Source organism: Pipistrellus kuhlii, unplaced genomic scaffold (genome assembly GCF_014108245.1).
Source record: "Pipistrellus kuhlii isolate mPipKuh1 unplaced genomic scaffold, mPipKuh1.p scaffold_m20_p_2, whole genome shotgun sequence".
Taxonomy (NCBI): Eukaryota; Metazoa; Chordata; class Mammalia; order Chiroptera; family Vespertilionidae; genus Pipistrellus; species Pipistrellus kuhlii.
Genome location: NW_023425515.1, coordinates 36,094,062 through 36,113,739, shown reverse-complemented (window position 1 = coordinate 36,113,739; position 19,678 = coordinate 36,094,062). Strand labels below are relative to the sequence as shown.

General features: G+C 45.3%; 1 protein-coding gene across 2 annotated transcripts; it reads left to right on the top strand.

Annotated features, from left to right (window-relative positions):
- The first annotated feature begins 241 nt into the window (after positions 1-241).
- LAMP3 (lysosomal associated membrane protein 3) lies at positions 242-17,876 on the top strand. Of its 2 annotated transcripts, none has more exons than XM_036445323.2 (6): positions 242-386; positions 2,909-3,660; positions 5,476-5,604; positions 9,810-9,867; positions 12,104-12,274; positions 17,183-17,876. In XM_036445323.2, exons 1-6 carry the CDS (start codon positions 338-340, stop codon positions 17,314-17,316), a joined length of 1,293 nt encoding a protein of 430 aa, XP_036301216.1. In that variant the 5' UTR covers positions 242-337; the 3' UTR covers positions 17,317-17,876. The 2 variants fall into 2 exon arrangements, with proteins under 2 accessions (XP_036301216.1, XP_045439683.1); XM_045583727.1 differs by lacking the exon at positions 17,183-17,876 and adding an exon at positions 13,814-14,614.
- The last annotated feature ends 1,802 nt before the right edge of the window (positions 17,877-19,678 follow it).

Sequence of the window (19,678 nt, the reverse complement as noted above, 5' to 3'; positions counted from 1 at the left end):
CAGGTCTTAAGGAAAATGAAGACCCACTGAAAGGGAGAATGGGCAGGTGCCCAGGTTCCCACCTCTGGTGGAGATACGATCTCAGGTGCCCACACCCCATCCCCCACCCTCACAAACCCTAGAGCTTGAGATGGAAGTGCCTGCTTTCTCCCCAGGGCCACTTGTGGTTCCCTCCCCACTGGGGAGGGCCTTTCAGCTACTTCTCACTATGTAAACCACTTGAAGGAGGAAGCTGGCCTGGAATCAGCCTCGGGCCACTCAGAAAGCCCAGCTGTGCTGAGCCAGGTGGCAGAGCAGCAGCCCCAGCCCGCGGAGTCCCCGGCCTGGGCTCCCAGCCATGCCCTGGCAGCTCCCTGCAGCGATGGCGCTCCTCCTGTCCCTGGCCGGTGAGTGACATGCATGTTTTTGCACAGGGACCCTGCCATGCCTGGTCCTAACTGCATTTTGGTGCCACTGACCCAGGCAGGACAGGACAGACTGGGAGCAATGGTAGCGTCCGTGACGGTGGGTTTGTGGCTCCCAGCGTCTTGTCTCCTTGCTAGCTTACACAGGCGGGCACGCCTCGTGGTTTCCAAGGGCTTCCATGTGTGCACTTGTTTTCTGTGCCTGGGGCAGAGCAGGTGGCAATCCCGGAATACAGTGACACTGGCCCTGGTTCCCAGATGGGTTTGGAGCACTTTCTCAGGGAGAGTCTGTAGAGATCACTTAATTTAAGAGAGGGAGACCAGCCGAAACCGGTTTGGCTCAGTGGATAGAGCGTTGGTCTGCAGACTGAGGGGTCCCAGGTTCGATTCTGGTCAAGGGCATGTACATTGGTTGTGGGTACATCCCCAGTGGGGGGTGTGCAGGAGGCAGCTGGTCAATGTCTCTCTCTCATCAATGTTTCTAGCCTTCTATCCCTCTCCTTCCTCACTGTAAAAAATCAATAAAATATATTAGAGAGAGAGAGAGAGAGAGAGAGAGAGAGAGAGAGAGAGAGAGAGAGAGAGAGAGAGAGACCAGAGCTGGGACTCAGCAGTGGGGCTCTTGCTACATTGTCTGGGGAAAGCACCCCAAGTCTTGCTTTTCCTCTAAGTCAGTGTTTCTCAACCTTTCTAATGCCACGACCCTTTAATACAGTTCCTCATGTTGTGGCGACCCCTAACCATAAAATTATTTTCATTGCTGCTTCATAACTGCAATGTTGCTACTGTTAATGAATCATAATGTAAATAGCAGTGTTTTCCGATGGTCTCAGGCGACCCTGCTAGCAGTTCTCACCCTGTGGGTCGCGACCCGCAGGTTGAAAACCGCTGCTGGAGAGCCTGAGACCATCGGAGAACAGTGAATTGTGAAGATGAATGAGGTGTGATCCACAGAATGCTCCCATGCACAGACACTGTGGTGAAAAAACACGCACAGTTCCCACCTCGAGATTGCTTTTAATCCAGTGGGAGAGATGTGCAATCAACAAATAAGTCAATAAGTAAACATTTAACCACAGCTGATATTCTGCTGGAACACACACTCTGTCTGGCCAGGCTTATCGTTAAATATTTGTATTCTATCCCCTTATAGAATTACAAGTTGTGATCAATACAGAGAAGCAACAAATATAACTCTGTGGTGGAATCACGGAATGGGAGGCTAGTTTACAGAAAGGGGTCAGGGAGGACTCTGAGGAGCTTACATACAGAGCAGGCAAGATAGATTGATAGTTTTAATTATGCAAAACACAGTTTATTCTTGCATTATTATTTATTTACTAGTGGCCTGGTGCACAAAATTCGTGCACAAGGGGGTGTCTCTCAGCCTGGCTTGCATCCTCTCTAATCTAGAACCCCCTGGGGGTTGTCCAATTGCCGGTTCAGGCCTGATCCCACAGGTATCAGGTCTGAACCAGCAGTTGGACATCCCTCTCACAATCTGGTAATCCGGGACCACTGGCTACTAACCACTCACCTGCGTGCCTGCCTGATCACCCCTAAGCACTCTGCCTGCCAGCCTGCTGGTCCCCAACTGCCCTCCCTTCCTGGTCTGATTACCCCTAACCACCTCTGCATCAGCCCTGCCACCATGGCTTTGTCTGGAAGGACATCTGGAAGGTTCCCCAGAAGGTCTCCTGGTCTAATTAGTATATTACCCTTTTATTAGTATAGATTAGTTATCATATTATTTATTTGTATTATTGTTATTATTTTGTACTTTTACTTATGACTTACCTTTAGGTAATGATTATACGCCAAAACAGGAAGGATAGCCCACCAGGTGTATCAAAGCCATGATGGCTTAATTTTCTTTCTAACTAACTTGAGAAAGGCTAGGCCACTCAGAGGTTAAGTAAGGAAATCACAGGAAATGACCTATATTTAGAAAAACTGGTGGCAAGATAAAAGATGAAAGGGTACTGTGTCTCCCATCATTGGAGGTAATAAGCACAGAGCAGATGAACACATGGCCACTCATCAGTTCAATTTAATTAGGGTTTGAACTAGAAGATCTTTAAAACCCCTTTTGAATCTGGGATTATATGGTTTTATGCAAACTATACAACTCTGTGTCTCTTTATTACCATTCTTCACACTGCCCCAGTGGAATCAGGTCAACATAGCTGCACTCTAACCAGGAACACTCTTCCCAGGTGAAGATGGGAAATGAAGAATGGACACTTAGCTGTGTTGCTGAGTGTGATCACTTGGTGTGCTAGTACCACATCCCATCTAGACAAGGGAGGTTGGATAGAGAAGACACCTGGGTACCACCAAAACATCACAGTTGGGCCTTGTGGTAGAATCTCAGGTGATCTTCCCTGGCCTGTTACATGCTTTTAACTTTCCCCCAAATCTGGAAATATGCATGTTGATTTTTAATGAAGATTGGGGGAAGAGCTGTTAGCTGAGAGTTCTCCCTTTTGTTCCCCAATTTGCAGTGATGTTGCATCATGGCAGTCAAGTGAGAGCAACGGGGTTTCCAGAAATCACAGGCTCTTCTCAGCCTACCAGAGGAGCAGCGGCACAGGCCACGGCAAAACCTCCTTTCCTGCAACTGACCAGCCACGTGCCCCACAGCACTGCAGCAGCAAGCTCAACGGGTGGTCACGTCCCCTCTCAAACCACTGCCACAACCTCTAAATCCGAGACCCCAACCACACACACAACAATAAAAACTCTAACAACAACCTCCCTGATAACTACCAGCAGCACCCCATCCACCAGCCCAGAAATCCACACTCTGGGCACAACCCTGGCCACACCCAACAACTCACACACGGCTGCTCCGGTCACCGAGGCTACCATCGGCCCCAGTACAGCTCCTGGTTCACTGCCCCCCACTGTCACCCCACCAGCCCACACAACTAGACCCAGCCCATTGACTGTCAGCCACACAACTGGGAAGACCACCGAATCCAGTAGCCAGACCACCCTTCCAGCCACTTTGTCCACCTCACCACACATCAACACAACTACTCAGAAGCCCACTCAACCCACCCGTGCCCTGGTCACAACCCCAGCTGCACACAATGCCACCCACACAGCCTCACCTGCCACCATGGCTCCAGGGCCCACCCTGGCACCTCAGCCATCACCAGCCAAGACTGGGGTTTATCAAGTTCTAAATGGGAGCAGGCTCTGTATCAAAGCAGAGATGGGGATACAGCTGATGATCCAAGACATTGAGTCGGTAAGTTGGGGCCTGGGGACTAACACTGTCTTCAAAAAGTTTGAGTGGAGTTTCCTTGCCAAGAATGAGCATTCCACTGCATCCTGCATCTTTTAATGAAGTAAATAGTGTGAGCACCTTTTTCTCCAAGGTGCTCCATTAAAACAATGGTCGCCAACCTTTCGGACCTCATGGACCCACCAGTGGTTGGCGATTACTGCTCCAAAGGTTTAGGCCCTTGGTCTGCAAACTGCAGCTCATGAGCCACATGTGGCTCTTTGGCCACTTGAGTGTGGCTCTTCCACAAAATACCACGGCCTGAGCAAGTCTATTTTGAAGCAGTGGCATTAGAAGAAGTTTAAGTTTAAAAAATTTGGCTCTTAAAAGAAATTCCAATCCTTTTACTGTTGATAATTGACTCTGTTGACTAATGAGTTTGCCGACCACTGGTTTAGGTGAATCTGTTTTATAATACTTGTAAAAATAGAAACCTACAGTGACAGCTAGGAGAGAGGAAGGCACGCACCAAAAATTTAAATATGCACACCTGCAGGCGTTCAGGATCTGAAGGAGGGGCCGACGCACAAGTGAAAACACTAGACAAGAAATGTGAATTTAGAAGGCATGGGGGCCAGGTGGAGACCTCTCTCTCAGAGAGGCACCCTGAAACCTGGCGTAATCCGCTTTTTATTCAGTTTTAGATACACATCTTGCTTTCAGTAAAGCACCGCAAACAGGTAGCAGACAGACCATCTCTAAGGTCAATAAAGATCAGTAAGGTCAGTAAGGTCCAGTAAACCTTTACTTTGGGGCTATTAGGTCAGGAAATTGCTTTAAGCCACCACTATCTCAACACAGCCCTGTTAATGCCCAAGGTCCATCGGCCTTCGGAGTTCCTTGGTGCACTCTTATGACAGTATTGGGAAAACGGTGGCTTCCCGCACACACCCCTCACTTTTAGCCACCATAGGCAGAGCATTGGGGGTGCTCAGTGTTGATCCCAGTCTGGCCCTACCCCGCCCGCACGATGGCCTCCCAGCCTCAGCAACTGTTCCTGTGAAGTGAGAGGTTTGGATTAGGTGTTTTCCGTGGTTCTAGCCAGCAGGGACATGAATACAGAAAATCCAAATTAACAAGAAGATTGGAGAGGATGGAAGTGAAACTGAGATGATTTGATTTACTAAAGGAATCACCACAAAACTGCACTTTCTTTTTTTGTACAGTTTTTTTTTTAATTATTATTGTTGTTGTTCATACTCACCCAAGGATATTTTTCTATTGATTTTTAGAGGGAGGGGAAGTGAGGGGGAGAGACACACAGAGAGAAACATCAATGTGACAAAGACACATCGATTGGTTGCTTTCCACACCTGCAACTGAGGTACGTGCCCTTGACTGGAATTGAACCCAGGACCCTTCAGTCCACAGGTCAATGCTCTATTCACTGAGCCAAACCACCCAGGGCCTTTTTTGCATAGTTTTTATGATTTCAAACAGAACTTCCACATTTGAAACTGAAGTACATTACATAGCAAATTTTTCCTGCAGTACTTTTCAACACGTAATTTAACAAAAATTAACTTCCACACAGTTTACCAGGAATACAGCTGCCATGAGTTATCTACCAAGGAGCTTCTCTCTGAAGGAGAACTCCTTTAAAGAATCCTTTGAACCTAACAGTTTGGAAATGTGGGGTGTCATGCAGGGACTTTGAAATTCTCCAGTGAACCCCCACTAGCCTTGAGTTTCAGGCTCACTTATTAGTCTGTGCTTTTGCTTCCCCAGCTAGACTTGTCTTCTGTATCAACATGAGCTGATCTATTTTATCTGGTTTAGATGTTTTCACCTCAGAGATACTTCAACATCGACCCCAATGCAACTCAAGCCTCTGGGAACTGTGGCTTCCAAAATTCCAACCTTCTCTTGAATTTCCAGGGAGGATTTGTGAACTTGACATTCACCAAGGTGAGGATGAGCTCGTCACACTAACTGGCTTCAACAGCTCTCTCCCTCTCCATCTCCCTCCTCCTGGGGCCCAGTGGTGCAATCCCACACTTCACTTTGAGTCCCAGGGAAATAGGTCTCAGAGCCTTTTGAGATGTTCTCTGATAAGAATGAGGGGCATGGAGATGGAGAGGAGGAAAGTGTTGACATCTTATATTTGCCTTCCCCCCCTCCCGCCTCCTCTGTGCAGCTCAGAGGGCCTTTTGACGCCTCTTGGGGGAGACTTGGCCTCGGGGATCCCAGCAGCAGGTGCCCTTTGCAAACCACCCAAGGAGGAAGTGGTAGAGATGAATTGACCCAGTGGAGTTCCCAGTGAGCACCAGAGAAACCAAATGCCACCATGGGTCTTTCCAGCCACGGCAGGCAAAATTCAGGGACTAACCAGGCCCTGGGTTTTCTAGACCGTATCTGGGTGGGCGTAAACAGCAGAGTAGAATGGAAAAAGCATGGGCGTGAGGCCAGAGTGTCACTGGTTCTCCTTGTGACATTGGGCAGGCAACTCGACTGGTCTGAGCTTTATTTTATCAGTTGAAAAATGGGGGAAGGGAATTCTAGTTCACTTCTGTAAAGAGCATTGTCCAATATAAAGAAAGTAGGTGTTCAATAACCAGGAACTATGATTGAACTATGAGAGAGAGAGAGAGAGAGAGAGAGAGAGAGAGAGAGATTTGCCTTTATTGGTTGCAACTTGTATGTGTTCTGACCGGGGATCGAGCCAGCAACTTTGGCATATCAAGACGACACTCCAACCGAGCTACTTGGCCAGGGCTGGTAATTTATTTATTTTTCTTTCTTTTAAAAAATAAACTGTTTTAAATTAATTCAATTAACCAAGATTTTTTAAGTAGAATAGAACTTAATGTTGACAAGGATGCATATAACCAAGTGCTCTCAACATTTCTGGAAGGAGTTTGCGTTTGTACCCTATAATCTTTTGTCTTCATGTCTTTTTCCACATCTTGTAGTGAAAATATTTTCCACTTTTTATGTGAAGGGAGATTTCCATTAAATCTGCATAAGAAAAAGATTAGAGTAAGTATAAGTTGATAAGTGGCAACTAATAAGGCCCCTGTCGAGAGGAGATAAAAGGAAGGCTAGGAAATGCCCTACCTCCGGGGAGGGGGAGGGGGAAGGGGCGTGGAAAGGGCAGCCATACTACAGCTGAAGCTGGAGGGCTGGCATCTAGCCCAGGGCACTTGTCACCGTCTTTTTTGGTAGGCACTGCCCTACTGTACCAGTTTTTAAATATTATACACATTACCTCTATCAGGTGATAATGAGACCAATGTTGCCCAAGCTTCTGATTGTTCAAAGGAAGGCAAACATTCAGATCCTTTTATAAAAGCACATGATTTTTTAAGTGTTGCCAACACATTTTTTTTTTTTTTAATTTGAACACTCTCCCAGCCAAACAAAACATAGCTGTGGGCCAGATTTGATCTGTGGACGCAGAGTGGTGCCTTCTGCCCTAATGGGTGAAGTGTGTGAAATGAATGAAGGCAGGAAAGCCATCTAGATTCTTCCACAAGAGAAATGGCTCAAGAGCTCAGTCAGCTACTTTTCAGATATTGCTGTGTTCTGCACCAGTGTTTTTCAACAGGCACAGCAGCAACATTTGGACTTAGATGAGTCTCTGTGGTGGGGGCTGTCCTCTACCTTGTGGGGACACCATCCATGGTCTCTACCTACTAGATGCCAATCCCAGCTGTGGCAACCCAAAATGTCTCCAGATAGTGCTTAATGTCCTCCTGGAGGCATAGTCACCCCTGGTTGAGAACCAGTGCTCTAGAGAAGACGAGAGCCTTGGAAAACAGGAGTATATTTTAGTTATAAGATAACCCAAGCTAATAAAAGAGAAACATGCAAATTGAACATACATCTGCTACGCCCACAAGCCAAGCAGGAGCGAGTATGCAAATTAACCCAACAAATAGGGCAACCTCCATGGAGCTGAAGAGAGCAGGAGGCTTGGGTTTCCCCTGGCAATGGAGGAAGCCAAGTTTCCCACTTGCCCTGGCCTGCCGTGGCCTCTGCTCAAGGCTACAAAGTTTCAATTATAGAAGATAAATAAATCCCAGATACCAGGGCCTCTCCTTGGGTCACCAGGAGGCGTGGCCAGCCTTCAAACCACCACAGGCCCCTTGCCCAGGCCACCCCACACCCCAAGGGAACCCCCATGCTGATCCGCCACACCCTTCATGGCTAACTAGCTAGCCCTCTCCCGTGCACCAGGCCTCTATCCTATTTAATAAAAGAGTAATATGCAAATTGATCATCACGCCAACACACAAGATGGCTGACCCTTGTGGACACAAGATGGCCAGCAGGGGAGGGCAATTGGGAGGGACCAGGCCTGCAAGTGAGGGCAGTTAAGGGTGGCCAGGCCAGGAGAGGAGGGAAGTTGGGGGCAACTGGGCCTATAGGGAAGGGCAGTTGGGGGAGACCCAGGCCTGCAGGGGAGAGCAGTTGGGGGTGACCAGGCCTGCAGGGGAGGGCAGTTAGGGGCAATCAGGTTGGCAGGGGAGCAGTTAAGCATCAATCAGGCTGGCAGGCAGAAGTGGTTAGGGGCAATCAGGAAGGCAGCAGGTGAGCAGTTGGTAGCCAGCAGTCCTGGATTGTGAGAGGCAGTCGGACATCTCTCAAGGGGTCCCAGATTGGAAAGAGTAGAAGCTGGGCTGAGGGACACTCATCCCCCCCCTCCCGCACGAATTTCGTGCACTGGGCCTCTAGTCTATAATAATAAAAGCATATTATGCTAATTAAACTGGACATCCTCCCGATGTCCTTCTGGACAACCTTCCAGATGAAGCCGCAGCGGTGGGGCCAAGGCAGCTGCCAAGGTGGTGGGGGCCAAGCCCCTTGCTCGATTTTTGTGCATCGGGCCTCTAGTCAATGTTACAAGTGAGAACCAGATTGTGGAATGATAAATAGAAGCTGATTAGCAAGCCTGATTTTCAACCAATTTTTTAATAAGAATTTACTAAGCGCCTATTTCATCCTCAACACTGAGCTACACATTATAGAGGGGGGGGAAAAGAAATATAAGCAACAGCTGTAGGTTCTAAGTCATGGACAATAATCTGTAATTTTAAAAATTTAAATATAGTGACAGAAACAGAGAAAATATGCCCCCCCATACTGTCATTTGATGCCATTGTGCAAACAAGACTCTAGTCACCCATGTCATTTCCACGTGCCCATGGACAAGCAGCTCACTTTCTCTGAGTCTGTTTCCTCTCCTGTGTAGCTCACCTAGCCCAGGTGCAAGTGCTAAGTGTGGTCTCTGAGAGGTAGGTTTCCTTTCTTATTTTCTTTAGTTTCATTTTTTTTCTTAAAGAACCGAAAACCTTCCCGTGACAATTCTCATTTGATTGAAGTGACTTGCCGAAAGCTGTTCAGACCCTTCAGGTGCAAGATAAATATACCTTCCTTCCCCTGCCAACTTCCTTCCTGCCAGGTCGTTTGCTTTAAAAACACCTTTCAGTAACTTTGGATAGAGTTCACTTTTCTGTGCTCAACACAACCATTCTATCCTATTCAATAAAAGAGTAATATGTAAACTGACCATCATGCCAACTGCTGGTTGGCAGGATAGCACCAGTGGGGAGGGGCACCAGGGCTACACAGGACATTGGCCAGCCCAGGTCTGGAAATCTGCTAACCCGCCTCATGTTTCCAGGGACCTGCAGTGTCCTCTTAGCTTACAGACTCCTGAGAACTCTTACTCGCGCTGAGGGCACTGTTTAGAACTTCCCAAGTATATGGTACCATTTTATGCTCTGTTTTCCTTTTCCCTTTCCCTCTGCCTGGAATGCCCCTTCCACCCCTCACCCCCTTTTGCATTTGTCCTTTAAGATGGCCCAATTACCTTCACCTTAAGAAGTCTCCCCACTCCACCTCCATCCCAGGTAAAACTGGGAGACGCTTCTCTTGGTTGCCTGAGCCTCCATCTGTTGTTCCACGACCTCCATTCTGCCATCATGAAGGCAAGTCTATGACATTCACATTTCTCTCTCTAGTGCCCCAGCCCTGACTTGGTACATAGTACATAGCAAGTGCTTGATGACAAAATAAAAGGAGTGAATCTGAATTTCACAAAGAACTGGGCCACGGGTGCCCTAACATAGATCAGCAGCTCCAATGATTAACTCAGTGATGTTTTACAGGATGAAAACTCATATTATATCAATGAAGTGGGAGCCTATTTGACCATCTCAAACCCAGGTAAGAAGCTAGAGAAGGCTGGTCTGTCAGCAAGGACACTGGTTCTGGTTAGCTCATTTTTCATCCCCTTGAATTCTTGAGTCTTTGATGCCACTTTTGAGAAACAGTCTGAGAGAGTAGGCCTCAGTATTTATAATTTGGGGGAACTTTATACACCTTTGCGTACTTTAGCTTGCTCATCTGCAGTGACTTTGGACAGATTTGTGGTTGATGGTGCAATTGATTCTGTATTTTTGTAATCATGCATTTATCCCATAAAAATGTAGTTAGTACCTGCTAGTGCCAAGCCCTGGAATACAGTGGGAATCCATTATTATCTCTGCTCTCAAGGAACTTTGATTCCAGAAGGGAAGAGAGGACCATAAACATTAAATTATAATACACAGTTATGTAGTGATAAGTTCTATGAGCAAAACACAAGCAGGGTGGGGTGGGAGGACTGGGAAGTTACTGAGGTAGGGCCTTAGGGGAGCCCTCTGGGAAGGAAGGCCTCTCTGAAGGTGAGGTTTGAGCAGAGAGATATGGGGACTTCTGGGCCTGGGGCAGCTCTTTCCATTGCCAGGAACACTGGGTGCATGGGCCCTAAGGAGTGAACATGCTGATGTGTTCTGGGACCAGTAGAGTAAGGTGACCAGATCGTCCAGGTGTTGGCGGGACAGTCCTGATTTCTAACAATTTTTCCCACGTCCTGTGGCGTTTTAAAAAAATCCTGATTTTTGGAAAGAATCTTTCCAATCTTTCCAATCTTTCCAACACCTGGTTGATCTGGTGTTGGAAAGTAGAGACCAGTGAGCAAAGCGGCAGAGGAGGTCTGAATGGCAGCCAGGCCAGAGCATGCAGAGCCCATTTTGCAAAGCAAGGCGAGGACTGTGTAGTTTATTCTAAAGTGTGAAGGGATGCCAGTGGAGGGGTTAGTGTAGACAAATGACATATCAGATTTACATGTCTAAAGGTCCATTTGGTTGTTGTATGGAGAGTTGCCCAGTGGGGCAAGCTGAGAGAACGTCTACAATGTTCGCTCCCAGAAAAGCAATGCTCCCAGTCAAGTGGGGAATTTCTCAGAGGCCTCAGAAGAGTATGTGGAAAGCCAGGTTTACATAAAAGGATCATTAGTAAGTTTTCATGTCTGTTTTCTCCTTTTGAAAATTATGTTATCTTAGTAAGGAAGTTATACTAAAGAAATATGCCAAGAAATGAAAATATGGAGAAATGTCTATTTTATTATTTATTTATTTATTTATTTATTTATTTATTTATTAAACCTCACCCAAGGATATCTTTTCCCTTGATTTTTTTAGAGAGCTTGGAAGGGGTGAGAAGAGAAGAGGAGAGAGAAATCAATGTGAGAGAGACACATTAATTGGTTGTCTCCCACTCACCCCTGGACCAGGGTGGGGATGGAACCTGCAATGAAGTATGTGCCCTTGTCTGGGAATCAAACCCCATGACCTTTTTTGATTAGTAGGCTGGCACTTTAACCACTGAGCCAAACCTGCCATGGCAAGAAATGTCTATTTTAAATATTAGCTATATCATATTGATATTGTTCAGGGGGGTGTTGTCAATAATTATGGGTAAAATGTAAGTAGGATGTCACAGTCAATAACTCACTTTCACATACATTACCTGGCTGAGATGAGTATACTCATATAGGCTAGGAATAAATAGAGTGACTGCTAAGATAAGTTAGCTAATGTGACCACGAGGCATGGACCAAATTTTAGCCAATAATAGGGTAGTAACGTGTCAAGAGGCAGGGGAAAGGAAAGTAATTTAGAGGCTGAGGGAGGAGATAAAACAACTCCAGATCCCAATAAGCAAGGCTCAGCCGTAGCACTGAAGCTGTACCCGTATGATATCACAGTAATGACAATGCTCGTATAGGTGGTGGTGCGGCCATTAGAAAGAGTAATTAGTTGTCATGACCATCGTAATGTTAGCTGGGGGCGGTTAGCAGTAGCCTTCGTTGGGATGTAACACATGATACAGTACTGTACACAGATACTTCAGTACATCATGTAAGATATTTGCATGTACAAATGCAAGGGTCTTCAGTAACTCCAAACAGAGCACCAGAAAAGTCCCCGAAATGCCGGAGAGTGGTGGTTTTTCATGAGGAGAAAGCCATGTCTAATGGAAGGCCATTTAACTGCACATGGGCCACCCAGCAATAAATGGGACCCAACAGATAACATGCTGAGATTCCCATATGCCTTTGTTTCACCTTTGTTCTCAGAGAAAATTTACCAAGGAATGAAGAGCTCTGTGATGATGTTTGAGACAGTGATCGGGCATTCCTTCAAGTGTGTGACTGAGCAGAGCATCCAGCTGTCAGCCCACCTTCAGCTGAAGACAATGAATGTCCAGCTGCAAGCCTTTGATTTCGAAGATGACCACTTTGGAAATGGTAAGTAAAGGGTTCACCATGTCACAAACATAAACCTCAGAGACCCATGGGTAATTTCAAGGTCTGGTTTTTTGTTTGTTTGTTTTGTTTTTGTTTTTGTCTGAAGTTGTCAAAGGGACAAGAATCACGTGAGCTTTCTAGAACAGTATGATTCCACAAAGCTCTTAGGGCCAACCCTCCCACCCACCATCTCTCTATGAGTCAATACCAACCACAGAGCCAGACACCTAACCCACTCATGTCTACTGCTCTTCCATAGCAGAATATATTGTCCTTGTCTGAGTCATTTAAACACACACACACACACAATCAATGAGACGGAAAAACACCATCTTCAACCTCCCTTTATAGGCTGTTGAGCACTAGTAATCTCAGGTGTGTTGGGAGAACACTTCAAAGATCCTGAGTGGTAGTCATGTCTCAAATTCAAGATTTCAGAATAGATCCTTCCCCACTTACAGAGGGAAAAGAGGAAAATGCCACGATCCAAGGTAGAAATGTTCTCCGTTGGACCCCCTCTTCCCAATGACAGTATTTCCTCATCATGTCAGTTTCCACTTCTGCTTCAAGTTTTAACCACTGCAGAGGGAAGCGGGTCCTAGAAGGAAGGCCAGGAGCAGACCAGGGTAACTTTCCCCAAAAGCCCCTTTGTCTCTGAAAGAGCGGGGCTACAAGGATTTCTACGTATGTCCAGGCATTGAACTTCAGTTCCTGAAACATCCCTCTCATAATAACTCAAGTGTAAATGCTCAGCCTGGTCACAGAGCATGGTCATCCCAAACAGTAGGCTCCTAACTCCCACAATCTCACCCACTCCTCCCGCAAATCCTGGAGCCCCGGGCAGCCCCTCTAGGAATCACAGAGTTTGAATGGGAAACGTGGGCCATGTGATTTGGTGCCTGTCCCTGTCTCCAGATTTGGGAACCATGGGGCCAGGGCTTACTGTAATTTGGGAGTCAAGACACAGTTCTGCTCCTGACCCTCTAGACCAGTGGTCGGCAAACTCATTAGCCAACAGAGCCAAATATCAACAGCACAACAATGGACATTTCTTTTGAGAGCCACATTTTTTAAACTTAAACTTCTTCTAACGCCACTTCTTCAAAATAGACTTGCCCAGGCTGTGGTATTTTGTGGGAGAGCCACACTCAAGAGGCCAAAGAGCCACATGTGTGGCTTGCGAGCCACGGCTCTAGACCAAACCAATGCTTCTTCAAGTTGGATCTTGCCTCCCAGCTGCATCAAAATGGCGTGGCCCCACCTCCAACCCACTGAATCCTAATTACTTGGGTGCGGGGCCTAGGTATCTACAATGCCATGCACGTACACTCCTTAAGTGGTCCCAAGCATGCAGTCAGGTTACTGTGCTGACCCATCCCCTCCTGGTTTGCACCCATCAGTATGTCGGAGGCAGCAGGTGGGAGGCCCAGCAGCTCCCTCTCTCCCTTGGTTTCCTTCTCTGCAAAGCCAGGGCAGGCAGGGGCAGGATGGACCCCTAGCATAGTGGCTGGCCTGTAACACCTGTTACTCTGACTTCAGTTACAGCGGATGAATGCTTCAATGACAGAAACAAGAGAGAAATCCCTGTGGCCCTGGGCCTGAGTATCGCAGGACTGCTTGGCGTTTTGCTAACAGCATGCCTGGTGGCCAGAGAGAGGCCCAGTAGAGGATATGAACGCATGTAAAACCCCAGCTCCTTCAGAATGTGCGGGGTGAAGGCCTTGGGAAGTCTGGCTTCATAGTCAGCCGAAAGCGAAGGGATTGACTTTTCCAGGTGCTTCTCCCACCCTCCCAGTCTGATTGGGAACCCCAGCTTTCCACCAAAAGGCCACCCACAGGCTGGCTTAACTGCACCCCCTCCTGCTTTCTCCTGTCAGCGTGGGGAGATGTGGCCTCATGGGCTCAAATTCCACCCTCCACCCCTGGTAACGTGGGCCTGTCGGGGAACAAGCGGTAGGGACACGTGAGGACAAAGCAGATTCCCAAAGGGAGAACGGTGGGAGGGACACTTTCATATTGCATTGCTTTTTCTTATACATTTTTAAGGGTCTCACTATCCAGTATTTTTTTATGCATATTAATTTCAAAAAAAAAAAACAATCCATTTCATGTAAATACATTCTAAACTGATTTTAAACTCCTGGTTTTGCCCAAATTTTGATTTAATTAAATAACAGATAGTCTTACTACACTATCAGTTTTAAAAAGACATTTTTTGCACTTCTGTAATGTACTGTTAGTTAAAAACTAGAAAACTTTCTAACCTTTCATTTTTATTAAAATGTAAAACGTGTACTAAAGATCTTGGCAAACTAAAGCAGCTCAATAAATGTTAGTTCTCCAATTCCTTCACCTTCATTTGTTGTTTGTCTTCTTAACACTTTATTTTTTTTCCTGCTTTGTCTCTATTTTCCTTATTCTAGTCTATCCTCATAAATTGGTTGATTTGGGCCACTGTGGGGTGGGGGTGGCGGGTAGGGCCAAGCTGCCTGAAAACAATCAGAACTGGCCAGGAGAAGAGGTAGATCTACGCAGATTGTATCCCACTTCCCTTTTTTTGAGCAAACAGTTACCATGAAAAAAAGTTATAAACTGGGAAATTCCTGATTGGGAGTGATTGCTACTGAAATAAGGCTCGGAATGTTGTTCCTGGTTTTACGTGGTCTGTTTAAACAGGAGAAGTGGGGTTTTATGTTAGAGAAGGAGAGTCATGGCTGTCTGGGTGTTCGCTGCTTTTACTAACAGGAAATTTCTTGTTTTGCTACACTATTCTTCACAGCAGGTGTATGAAAGTTGGCCACAACTCCGCAGCCACTGTTTGTTTGTTTTTTAAATATATTTTATTAATTTTTTACAGAGAGGAAGGGAGAAAGATAGAGAGTTAGAAACATCAATGAGAGAGAAACATCAATCAGCTGCCTCCTGCAGATCCCCTACTAGGGATGTGCCTGCAACCCAGGTACATGCCCTTGACCGGAATCGAACCTGGGACCCTTGAGTCACAGACTGATGCTCTATTCACTGAGCCAAACCAGTTAGGGTCACAGCCACTGTTTACCTATCAATAGGACATGTACTGGCTTTCCCTTGAGGTATTTCAGCTCTCTCCACTTCCCAGAAGTAAGGCGGTGGGGAGGGCCCACAGCAGCTTCAAGAAGGTTCAAGAGCCAGGGACAACGTCAGGAGTGCCAGGAAGTTCTTTAGAACAGGAAGGAGATGTTGACGAAAAATCTGAGATGTGAGGACTTGGTGTTCTCCAAAGTGACTCAGGTTCAACAGCGAGGGCTTGGCTTTGGAGAGATGCCATCTCTCGCCGTGTGCCCCTTGTTGGGTCCTGTTTCTGGTCCTGCCTCCGGTGGCCTTGAAGGGTCCAGACTGCAGAGCACGAGTGGTTCACTTAGCTTGCCACTAGAGTGACTACCAGAAGCTACATCTCCTAGTGTGTCAAAACTTCTCCACCGCCGATGGAGTTCAAATCAAGAGGAGAGGGATAAGAAAGCTCTTTCACTTAGGTTTAATTTTTCCTTTCTATCCTTTTTAATGAGTTATTTGCAGTGATGGCTGCTCCTTAGACTCCTGTTATCTACCTGACCCCACTCCCGCAAACTAATTACTTATAAAATAATTTTGAGTTAACATTCTAGTAATCAAAAAGAACAAAGGGCTGAAACTGGTTTGGCTCAGTGGATAGAGCGTCAGCCTGCGGACTGAAGGGTCCCGGGTTCGATTCTGGTCAAGGGCATGAACCTTGATTGCAGGCACATCCCCAGTAGGGGATTGATGATTCTCTCTCACCGATGTTTCTTACTCTCTATCCCTCTCTCTTCCTCTCTGTAAAAAATCAATAAAGTATATTAAAAAAAAAAAAAAAAAAAGAAGAAGAACAAAGGTTTCACTTGAATAATAAATATCGGGTAAACCCTTTTCCACTTGGGTGTTGGGGGTGGGGTCCTTACAGTAGCTCAAGAAAAATAATTTTCTGAGACCTGCACCAGAGATGAGTGATTTTTATTTGCATGAAATTACATCCCTGGGTTCCCCAAGTCCCATTTTCCTTAGCCTAGGCCTGGAAGAAATATAACTGGGGCTTCAGCAGAACTAGGAGTAAAGCCAGTGTCCAGATTTTTCGTTCCATGTTGGAATTGGGTCCTGTTTAACATTAGGCTAGTGGCAGTCCACTTATCCATTGTGTGGGGCCCACGTGGCTGTGGGTCATGGGGTGAGTGCAGGGGAGCAAAGAGAGGGTGCCCCCTGCAACCAGAGTCCCAGGGGAACCAAGAGAACCAGGAGCTTAGACAGTGAATGCCTTTGTTTAGTGGATTAAATATTCCAAATCTCCCCGTGTTTGCAGTGGCCACGCCTACTCTGGCCAATGACCTGTTCCCAGGGGTGACTGGCAAACACCTTTCCTGGGTCACCCAGACTTTACTGGGCAAGTGTCTATTCTTTCCTTGTCCAGTTCCTTCCCCAGTGATTTGCCAGGAACAGACCAGTGGCTTCTCGGGGTGTGTTAATGGCATGCCTATACTATTGGGCCTTCTCTTCCCTTCTTTACTGATATTTTTTAATAACTAGGTTCATTACCACAATATCATTTTGACACAATTTCTTTTACGGAATCACATCACACTTTGCAGAGAGCACAGCTGGAAGAAAATGGAATTGCTGAGAAGATAAGGTTATCTTATTTAATCCTCCAACACTCTTATATTATTATTGCTTACTTTCTGAAAAGGGGAAATTCCAAGGTTACATCACTTACCCAAGTTCACACAGTTAGTTAGTGGTGGAATTGTAAAGAGTCAAGCTCAGGTTTGACTCCAGAGCTCAAACTTCCTACTCTAGCCTGCTTTCCGGTCTGCCCTCATCAAACCTTACCCGCTATATTGTATTTGTTTTTTCTCTTAGTGGACGAGTGTTCCTCTGACTACACAATTGTCCTTCCCGTGATTGGGGCCATCGTGCTGGGTCTCTGCGCTGTGGGTTTGATTGTCTATGCCATCCGCCTAAGGCGAGAATCATCTGGATACCAGAGAATCTAATTGGTGCCCCGGGGAGAGAAAATAACGGAGCTTAGAGAATTCTTCATCGTTTCCAGGGTATTGGGGGCTTCCCTTAGAGTGTGGGTCCTTCCAACAATGTCAGTCACCTTTCACAAAACCCGAGTCGTTTCTGATTTAACTTCAAACGGCACATCAATGTCTACGTTTTTGTTTTGTTTTTCATTTTATGAAAGGTCTAGTGAGCTGTTTAGGAGTATTTCCTCGTTTCCTTCCAAATATTTTAACCATTCCAGGTCAACATTTGAGATATATTAAGTTAACATGATTTATGTTAAGTGGTATATGCCTCCAATTTACCAAAACATCAAGCACAATTAATGCTACCTGTGTTCACACTGGGGATTTTATTCTATCCTTGATTTCTTTTCCATTTAAAAAAATGCCTTGTTTTGTCTATAAAAATAGATTCACAATATTTTACTACTTATGTTTTATATGACAAACATATGCTTGGCAATCTACTAACTCCTTTCCACTTTAAGTGGCCTACCAAAAAGAACAACATTTTACAGGTAGCCTAGGTGTTTTTTGTTTGTTCGTTTGTTTGTTTTGTTTTTTAATTTCTTTATTGATTAAGGTATCACATATTTGTCCGCCTCCCCCCAGTTCCATCCCAAACCCCTCTCCACGCATGCCCTCACGCCCCTGTTGTCTGTGACCACTGGTTAGGTAGTCTAGGTTTTTTTATCTGACACCAACAACAAATCAGCTTTACTGTTCATATGGACAACTTCTGTTCCACAATCGCTAAAGACTAAGAAGTAGATAGCTCTGAACAACAGAGTAAAATAATAAGCAAGAAACAGTAATAATGACCCTTAATTACTGAACATGTATGTGTCAGACACTAGGTATACATAATTTAATTTATGTAATTTACATCACTTCATTCTCATGGTTCATCGAACAGTAAACTCAGATTTAACAAAATTAATCACTTAAATGCCACCCAGCTAACAAGTGGCCGAGCCAGGATTAGACTTCCCATTGGTCTAGGCCAGTGATGGGCAAACTCATTAGTCAACAGAGCCAAATATCAACAGTACAACGATTGAAATTTCTTTTGAGAGCCTAATTTTTTAAACTTAAACTTCTTCTAATGCCACTTATTCAAAATAAACTCACCCAGGCTGTGGTATTTTGTGGAAGAGCCACACTCCAGGGTCCCAAAAAAGCCTAATGTGGCTCTCGAGCCGCAGTTTGCCGACCACGGGTCTAGTAGTACCAAGGTCTCAGTATTTTCACTACACCAAGTTGCCTACAGGAATAAATGATACTAAGTGCTGCCCAAAGCCTCACACTGGCAGATGTTCCCTTTTACATAGGAAATAAATTTATCCAGAATCGTGACAGGTGAGGGTAGATTAAAGGAGGACTAGCCAGGTAATAGAGGAGCCTATCTTTAAGTACTACTCCCTTAAAGCAGAGGGAGGGGCTCTGTAACATCAGCTAGCTTCCCATTTTAATGGGATTGTTTAGCTGTGGCTCTAAAGATAAAGAAATGGAGTAAAGTCAAGGTATTTTTTTTTTCTTTGAAAACATCAATTTTCTATCCGCTAACCAACTTTTCTTTCTTGAATGTAGATCCCCCTCTAGTGGTAACTTGCTACCTCTGCACTTTCATAGCCACATTTTCTATTTTAGTCCACTTTATTCTGTAAAGCAGCCTGCCTCCCCCCTCCCGCCCCCCCCCCCACACACACACAAAAATAATTTTTGTGCTTGTTTTTATTGCTAAAGAAAGGAACTAAGTCAGGACATTAATATAAAGACCACATGCCTCTAAGATTCTTTAGTTAAAGAATATCTCGTCACCCAAGACTTGTTCTCTTATAAGTCGAGAGTATTGGCAAGGTCCTGATTTTAGTCTTAATAGAATGTTGAATTGTATTATACGTTTTTGTAATAAAAACATATTTTGGAGATTCACTTATTTCTTATAATTCAGTTTTTCATGTATAAATATTTTTGTTTACAATCTTAGTGGTTGGCCTTGAATATGAAGGTTGTAACTTGAATCAAAAGATTAAGACATCTTGCTTCAAGTAATTTATTTTGTTCTATTCTTCATTGCCACATTATTTGAGATGAACTTAATTTCTGAGAAAATAAACCACGTTAAAGTTACAAATTAAATCTCTCAATTCAGTCCAGACTATCTGATTGGATTACTGATTTACTTAAATGCTCTCATAATTCATTCTTTCATTCATTGATCAGCCAACATTGATTAAGGACTTACTAAATGCCAGACACTCTGGTAGGTGGTTAGATAAATAAGGTGTCCTGTATTAGTTATCTATAGCTGTGTGACAAATTACTCCAAAAGTTAGAGGTTTTA

What these genes read in the sequence shown, in the direction of transcription:
- LAMP3 (XM_045583727.1), top strand. Translation starts at nt 338, where the DNA reads ATGCCCTGGCAGCTCCCTGCAGCGATGGCGCTCCTCCTGTCCCTGGCC. An exon ending in GCTCCTCCTGTCCCTGGCCG is followed by an intron (nt 387 to 2,908) that starts GTGAGTGACATG and finishes CCCAATTTGCAG; the next exon opens with TGATGTTGCATCATGGCAGT. An exon ending in TGAACTTGACATTCACCAAG is followed by an intron (nt 5,605 to 9,809) that starts GTGAGGATGAGC and finishes GATGTTTTACAG; the next exon opens with GATGAAAACTCATATTATAT.